This window comes from Mastomys coucha, chromosome X (genome assembly GCF_008632895.1).
Source record: "Mastomys coucha isolate ucsf_1 chromosome X, UCSF_Mcou_1, whole genome shotgun sequence".
In the NCBI taxonomy this organism is placed as follows: Eukaryota; Metazoa; Chordata; class Mammalia; order Rodentia; family Muridae; genus Mastomys; species Mastomys coucha.
In genome coordinates this window covers 11880605-11889306 of record NC_045030.1, presented here as the reverse complement: position 1 = coordinate 11889306, position 8702 = coordinate 11880605, and the positions used below count along the sequence as shown (strand labels likewise).

The following is an 8702-nucleotide window of genomic DNA, read 5'->3' as shown; positions in this document are numbered from 1 at the left end:
TAAAACCTGCCCAGTATCTTTGGCACTAAACATACTAATGGCAGAGAAGGAGCTGCCACTTGCTCTGCAGGCTCAGGGGTCTTGTTGGAGGTCTTTTATCCACAATTCTAACTTTTGTTGGCACCTTAATTACCTTAAGGCTTTGTTCCTGAGAGACGTAGCCTAGAACCAAGGGACTGAGATACTCCACTCAACCCAGGACTTTACCCTGAGAGAGTATGGGATGGGACCCAGGAGTAGCTTTGCACATTTAGACAAGGTCAGTAGGTGTAGGATGCCCCTGTGAGACAACAAAGTATGTAAGGTGCCACAGTTGGGTGAACCTCAAAGCACAAAGAGCATGAGTTCTTTATAACATGACTTAAAAGGGGTAGAAGGTACCAGAAAATTGGGGGGAGGGGCTTTAAAGTCTACTTTTTGTTTTGTTTTCTTTAGTGCTGGGGATGGGACCCAGGTCCTTGTGTATGCCAGATAAGCAGTCTGCTACTAAGATACATGAACTAGACTTACTTTGTTTTCTTAAAAAGGTAATCAAAAGGTAAAGTGATATTTATAGTTTTTGTTACCAGTTCTTTACAGCTTCATTAAAACATAATCAACAGTTGAGATTCTAACATAGACATGGACTATTTCTACATGGTCCTACCCTGAGATGAAGAGCTACAGGTGATCAATAGGAAAAATCAGTCTCTTCCAGGACAAACTACCACAGAGATTGTCCAATAACAAATGGTCAGCTCTGGTATGAGTAACACTACATGGACTCAATAGGCTGTATATACACTTGTGAAGATATATGAACATATATATATATACATGTATATATATATATATGTATATATATATGTGTGTGTGTGTATGTAGTGATAATAAAGAATAAATCATGGATTTTAGAGAAAGAAAGGGGACACAGGAGGAATTAGATAATGATGATTAGAGGAGTGATGGAGATGCAGTGCTCATTTATGAAGTGCTAAAAAAAAAAACCTATTTTGAAAAATGGTTAAGAAAAATCCAGCTAGGATTCCCTCCCCACTTGAGAATTCTTACAAGGAGTCAGGCTGAGCCACACTCCCCCAGATCAGTATTTGTCTATATGGAAGCTTCCCTCCACTTGAGGAGAATCTTTTGAGTATGTAGTTACTGGCGCCAGTCAGATTTGCTCATCCTAGCAGTGGAGGCATCCAAAGAACAGCCACCTGCATGATCCTTGTTCTATCCTAGAACCAGGTACTTGTATTCTTCTATTTATTCATGAGCTCTGTTGAGCCATCAGGCCTCAACCCTCCTGCCTCAGCCTCCTGAAAAGCTGAAACTATATACATACATGATACCCAGTTTGCAATAGTTTTATTGTTATTATTATTATTATTATTATTATTATTATTATTATTATTATTTGTCTTGAAGTTGATCTTTTATTATTTTTCCCATGGCTTCCAAGCAATGATATCTTGGAAATTGCAGACTAGTCATATTTTTTTTAAATGGCACAACTTAAAAGAAACAGTCCCTGAATCCTGGGTACCACTGAAAATCACTGAAGGTTGGTTAGCATTCTCAGGTCCCACTTGGAGAAAGTTGTGAAATCTTATCCACAGCCCAGATGAGAGCAGCCTCCTCCTTCCTGAATTCTTCCTTCCATTAGCAATACACTACAAAAGTGGAGGAAAGATAGGGGCCTTACCACAATGGCAAAAGGTATAAAAAGATGAAGAAATGTTTTGCCAGCAGGTTTTGAGATCCAGGCTGGCAGTAAGACATATTTATGTAGGCTGCAGGGGAGAAGTAGAAAGCAAGCTGCCTCTGTGAGACTTCTCTCTGTGTCTAATGCCTGCTCCTTCTGACTTGGCAGATCTTCCCTGGAGCAGAGGGCTGGCCAATGCCCAAGTACCTGGGCTCCTGTGGTAGATTCCTGGTCAGTACCAGCACCAGACCACTGCAAGAATTTTATGATGCCTCTCCAGAGCGAGCTGCTGACATTGCTTACCAACTCCTCAGGGTCCTGGAATCCCTGAGGAGCAATGATTTGAACTATTTCTTCTACTTCACCCATGTTGATGCAGGCATGTTTGGCATCTTTGACAATGGGCATCTGTTCATCCGGGATGCCAGTGCACTAGGCATCATCGACAAGCAGGAAGGTACTCAGCATGGGCTTGGCTGAGCAGCTGTCAAGGGGAATGTCAGGGTGACCAAAGCTAAGAAAGAGTGACCTGGGGTCACATTCCTGGGCTTTGCACTCTGTGTGTCACAGAGTAATCCAAGTTCGGGGGATGTTATCAGTCATAAAACAATGTCCCCTCTTCCCCATTTGAATTTTGGTTTCATCTCCATTTCCAAAGGGAAAGTGAGCTTGGTCTTGCCTGTGAGAAACATTGTCCATTGTGGTATGAACCCTGATGAGTCCTCCCAGGACAGTTCTATATCTCATTCATATACAAGTCACAGGTCCCTCTCCCCCTTGAGCTTTTCTCCTTAAATGTTCTTAGCCTTAATTTAAGACATAATTGTTGGCCTGTTGCACTAGTACACTTTGCAATCAGTGTTGATAGACTGACTGTAAAGCTTGAAAATTACAAAAACAAGGAATCCAATGAGATGTGTGAGTTGTGTTTCTCAGTGTTTATAAGGCTCAGCCAGTGTTCTAGAGCCCATTAACCCCCAGTTTCTCAAGGTGACCAAATATTCTGAGCACAATAATAGGACAAGAAACTTTTCCCCTTTATGACACTTTTTTTTTTTTACAAAGTGAAAAGATAGAGAAAACAAGCCCCTTTTTTTCACTTTCTGATTTACCTTTATTAAGAAGAATCAAATTAGAAGAAAGGTTGATTCCAGAATATTCAGGCTATGCAAACATTGGTCCCATTGCAATCTGCAGAAGGCATATTCTGAATGACATGCTCCTCCGACTTCCTATTCTAAATGTGCAATGAAATGAATCTTAATAGCATCTTTACTTCCCTAACTCAGTAATTCAGATTTCTACCACTATAGCCCAGTTTCTGGGGGACAATGGATTTCCCACGCTTGGGCCTTAGCCTAATTGTTGGAGAATGTTACTCAATGCTGTTCTCTGAAGGGGCTGTTGTGTTCCTGAACCCTAAGTCTTCTGGTGATAAGAAAATACTTGGAGACTGAAGCTTCTCTCGCAGCAGCTCTAATTGGCAGTGCCCCACCCTACCCTACCCCACCTCCCACATGCAAGAAGAATTTGTACAGTATCTGACAGTTTCCATTTCTCTTCTAGGCAGCCAAGCAGCTGCCAGGACTGGAGAGAACGAAGACATTTTTAGCTGCCTGGTTTCTGGCTGCCAGATCCAGCTGTCCTCCTGTGACACTGTCCCTGAGAAGCAAAGCCTTGTGCTGGTGTGTCAGCAGCTGCTGCCTCAACTTCTCCAGGAAAAGTTCCCCTCCCCTGTGCAAAAGGAGATAGACTCTGCTCTCAACCTGTGTAGCAAGGATACCAGCACAGACCTAGAAGTTCTTGGGGCCACCAGTCGGCTGAAGGACATCTTGAGATCTTTGAGAACCTGTGATCCTAGATTTGCCTACCGCTACCCAGACTGCAAGTATAATGATAGATTCTGAGTGGCTGAAGGGACGATCTGCAAACTCTTCCATGTCCCCAATTGAGTTACTGCCAAATTGTAAGAAGCAATTCCATTTTGAATATTTAAGTACATTGATTTCCTAAGAAACACACAAAACTTGTGGGAGAAACTCTGACACTGCATGATTGACCTCACTGGCTAGGACACCATGGCATAGCCAGGAGGTGGGCACAGGAAGACCAGGTGTAAACACTCAATATATTTGAACCTCCATTTTCTGTATATTTTACCAGACTTTTGCAAGTTTAAAGAAAACAGAAATGTAAAGGGCCCAGAGATACAACTGTGACCCACAAAGCATGTTCCAGAATCACACACAGATAGGGAAAGTGAGAAAGTCCCATGTGTTAGGAGGCTGGTGTAGGTAGAAGGCAAGGTGAAGGCAGGGCTTTGGGCCATTGGAACTTAAGCCCTCCATTCCTACTCTCCTGCATCTGTGAGGAGAAAAGACTATATGCCAAAAGGATGTCCTCACCTGTCACCAGCTCCTGAACTCTCTAGGCACCTGGGACTCCTTATACATGCACAAAAGTCACCTCAGATGGAAAAGAGCCAAGGGTAAGAAGAGAAGGAAGACAACTGGGGGTAATGTGCTTGCTTTGGTTCTCTAAAAGCGAGGGTCAAAAACAAATTACCTGACTTTTCTTAGAAGATATGCATACAAAGAAGGCAGAAGGAGGGAAATAGGCAAAGGCTGAAAGGTGAACTCATGCTACAGTTTGACCATCAGCAAAAGGTAGGCAGTGCAGGAAAGACTGTCTGGGCTCCTACAAGACCAAGACTGAGCCATACACCAAAGAAGCCCCATATCTCCCATGAGTAGATCCATTTTATTATCCAGCTGTGTTCAGGGCTAGCCAGAATAGGCTGTGGCAAGTGTAACTTAGTTGCAAAAACAGATTTCAGAACACAGCAGCCTGTGGGTATTAAACAGATTCCATTACCATTGTAGCTGCAGCCTGGGACCAAGGCCTGGTCTCTCTGCACCACTCTAGGAGTCCTAGAATTCTCATCCAAATGTGGCCTTACAAGTCGTTATAAAAACATTTGTTTTTAACCAATGGAATACGTTTTACTTAACAACTACTTTGCCATACCTTTAAAGTATTTAACTACATGGCTTATGGGCCTCTGTGCATGTTATCTGCTCTCCATAACAATCATAAAGGTCTCTTAGACCTTTATCTAGCCTCCCTACACAGCGTCTACTTGTGGGATTATTTGGTCTACCTCCTTCCTTCTACCTCTAAATCAGCACCTTGGCAGTCAGAATACTTGACTTAACAAGCCTCACTGCATACAGAGGACAAAGGTCCATGGAAGCTATGATTTGCTGAGGTACTGCTTAAACCCTCCCTACCAGTCCATTCCCCAGTTCCCTTCCTTATCAGTCTCAGACTCTCATCATGGACTATTCAATTCTATGTTCATTCATATTTAAAGCGGAATCCCAAAGGTCCTATCTTGAGGTATACCAGGTGGCCTTTTGATATTGCCTTTTGACAACTGCTCCAGACACTGTCCCATGGCAACCACAGCAGCGAAGATAATAGACCAAGCTGGTGCCATGCCTGTGAAGCTTTAAAACTGGTGTCCTCTGGATATCTGTGAAGAATGAAGTCTGACTACATCTCCTACCTGAGTTATCATGATTTTCTCTCCCTACTGACTTGCTTAAAGTATGTGATCCTAGGCAGCCTCCTGACTAGAGAACCCAGGGAAAGGGCTACAGCCTCAGACTCTACAAAGATGCACAGGGCCCCTAGGATCAGCCCCCCCTCGTGTCAAGATCAGCCTATCTCAATAGAACCATTGCTTTTCCACTGAAGACTGTGAGCAACTTTGATTTAGGCTCCATTGGGTTGATAAATGGGACTTGCAATAACCCTCCTCTTACTTTTCTACCACATATGTGTGGGGAAGACAAGAAGGAGGGAATGGGTCCTCTATACCAGTGGTCCAAGACTCTGAAAAATTACCCTTCAAAATCATGGAGCAGCTAAATCTAGGAAGGAAACACAGCCCTAGATACCTACTGAGTTAAAACAAAGAAATCTTATGTTCTCTTTGATGGAGTCCCAGAATCAAGCAAAGAACAAAACTACCTGAATACCCCCAGGAGATGAGTGGAAGTGTACTACGGGTTTGTACAGCTGTGTGTATATCTGCAGTTCAAGCCAAGGGAAGACAGATAACCTTTTAGGCAGGGCCTAACACTTTGGGGTTAGCCTAGAAATGGCTCCCCATCTAGTGGCTTTTTGCAAGATCAGAAGGTTAAGAAGCCCTTTTCCTCATACATTTTGAAGGCAAAGCAGATCTTTTCTTGCCGTCATGACCAAAGATCACAGACCCCCTCCTAGGTGCTATCTCCAAGCCATATCCTCCCTGCTTCCTGCCATCTGTTTATTCTCTGCCCATCCCTACATGTGATAGACATAGAACAGATCTGCCAGGCCTCCCTCTACAAGGGACACCTCTTTCTCCAGTGCAGGAGTATAGGTAGAAGGCAGCACTGACTGTCAGACCTTTGGGCTCTGCCTTGGTCACTCTGTGGCTTCACTTGAAGCCACACCTGTCCTAAGGCATATTGATACCTAGTCACTGGGCTTGCGATGAAATGTGTTGCCTCAACCATTTTGGCCTACTTAGTGACAACCCGGATAGGTAATTTTATTCTAAAACTCTACCTGCATCAGACCAAGTGTCTGCTGGGCCTGCATCATAGTCTAACTGACCCTGCCCCTCCTTTTTCTATGAATTCTTTTCACTGTTGTGGACTAAATGAGCACCAATGAGTGGCCAAAATGGTGGCTTTATAAAAACATGTTCACATCTTAATCCGCAGAAGCTGTGACAATTGCCTATATGGGAAAAGATGTGGTTAAAGATCAAGGGACTTTCCAGGATTGTCTAGGTAGGTCTTAAATGAAAGCCCATGTGTCCTCATAAGATGGAGGCAGAGGAACGTTTGAGAGAGAAGAACCAGTGATGTTAAGACAGAGGTCAGTCAAGACTGGCACAATGCGACTGAACTCCAACAGTCACCAGGAAGTGGAAAGGGAAAAATCCTTCTGCCAGATCCTCCAGAGGAACTCTGGCTCTCATTATACCCTAATTTCAACCCAGTGAGCCCCAAGAATTGTGAGAGAATATAGTTCTATTGGGCCGCACCACCTTCTGCATAGTAATTTGTTTTAACACTTGCAGAAATACAATATACACTCTAAAGTCTACTGAATACCAGTGTCCAGATAGCTCCATCTGCAACATTCACCTACAGTCTTCTATGAGCAAATGGAAGTAATACTCAATCTAAAGATGTACTGCACTGGTAAAGCACTTACCTAGCAAGCTGGGACCTTAGTTTTAGCCCCCAATACAGCAAAAGCATGGCCTGGCATGGGGAAGTATAGGATGGATCCTCATCCAGAGCTGATGGCTTCCTTTCTCCAAAATTCTAGACAATACTGGAGACCTTGCTCAGTCTTATGATTATTCAGAGGCTTTTTTGATAGTTCAGCTACCAGAGATCACTTTCTGAACCTTGTCCCTGATGTTCTGGTCCACATGTTTGTGCCTCATTTGAGTTTGGTTTCAGGAAGATCTGTGTCCTGCTTGCCATCCAGCTCATAGTTTCCTGAGTCTGGGGGTGGAGGAATGATATGAAGAACTTTGTGTTTCCAATAACAAGGGAGGGCTAGACACAAAGCAAAGGCTAGGAAATGCTCCTACTGAGAACAATGACTGCTTTCTTCAGTCCCTTCCCTACATTTCCCACGTGCTATCCTGGCTACCAATTAGAGAGCACCACTTCTCAATAGCCAAGAGACAAGTAAGTCAACATGCAAGAGACTTCAACCAGAGTAGAATTGTAATCGGGTATATTCTACTGCCTGGAATTTGAATGGAGGCATTATTTTGTCAGTTTATATCAGTCATGCCTTTTTGCCTGTAGGCTGGGCTATATGGTTTGTAGGAACCAAAGAAAAATGGAAATGTGAGATGGATCTATTCAGAAACAGATCATAGTTGTAAGATGAGAAAGGAAAGCTAACCTGTGGCCCTCTGCTGTGTAGGTTACAGGTTCATCGAGCAGGCAAGGACTGCAGGTACACTCTTATACTTAGCATTGAGTGTTGTTACCATTTATTGGGGGTTCCTTTGCCCTCCACACCCAAAGAGAGCAAGTGTAGGACAGAGGTAAAATATAATATATGCTTAAAGCCTATAAGATCAGACTCAGGAGAGTGTAACAACACCTCAGCCCATGAATCTGACTGTACAGGAGTATGCTGGTTTCCGAGGTTTGGTAAATACGGTAATTGTTGACTATCCTGCCTGTGGTCTTACAACATAAACCTGAACATTTTCTCTGGTTTTAAAATAAATGCTATGTTGTTTACCTTTTCCAGGTCTTGCTTTTTGTGTGCATAAAAATATGGAGGATTAGTTTTACTCTTGAAGAAGTACTGTCCCCTGTAAGTCATGTGATGTCTCTATTTGAAGGCAAATGTAGGAAAAGAACAGAGGCTGTCTCCATAGGGAATGGAGACCCACAATGCCATCTTAGAGGAAATCCTGATTTGTTGTAGAAAATTTTAATTCCAACAGGGGTTTCTACCCTGCCTTGATCCTTCAGTTTCCTAATAAAAGATACACACAACCTTTTTATTTATAATAAAATAAGCCTTAAACAGCACAAGAGCTAGGCACATATCTACCTTCTATGCTATTAGAATCTACTTTTGTATCAATATTCCCGAGTTATTACTTACTATGTTTCATCTGGGCTGCTCTTAACTCCAATTGGCCAGTCCTTAGGGGCATGCTTTTATGGCTCACCTAACCCACGTTGGCTTCTCTTTCCTCCTTCACCTTCTCCTCCTCGTGGTTCTCTTCCAACTCCAAGCCTGGGAAACCTAAACCCCATCTATATCTTTTCTGCCCAGCTATTGGCTGTTGGCATCTTTATTAAATGATCAGAAATAATTTCGGGACAGTGTCACTTGGCTCTATGTGCAGACTCCAGGTCTTGGGGTCCCATACTTAGCAATAGACTACAATAGACAGCAAGACCAAACCTCA

At 43.1% G+C, this 8702-nt stretch overlaps 1 protein-coding gene across 1 annotated transcript in view; it reads left to right on the top strand.

Moving 5' to 3' along the window:
- The window catches only part of Dipk2b (divergent protein kinase domain 2B), a 63866-nt gene extending 55842 nt beyond the window's left edge, over positions 1-8024 (top strand). Inside the window, exons 4-5 of the mRNA XM_031344045.1 lie at positions 1856-2144; positions 3254-8024. Of these exons, the coding sequence (XP_031199905.1) occupies positions 1856-2144; positions 3254-3594 (630 nt within the window). The 3' untranslated portion in view covers positions 3595-8024. The remainder of the gene's footprint in view (positions 1-1855; positions 2145-3253) is intronic.
- Positions 8025-8702: the final 678 nt, after the last annotated feature.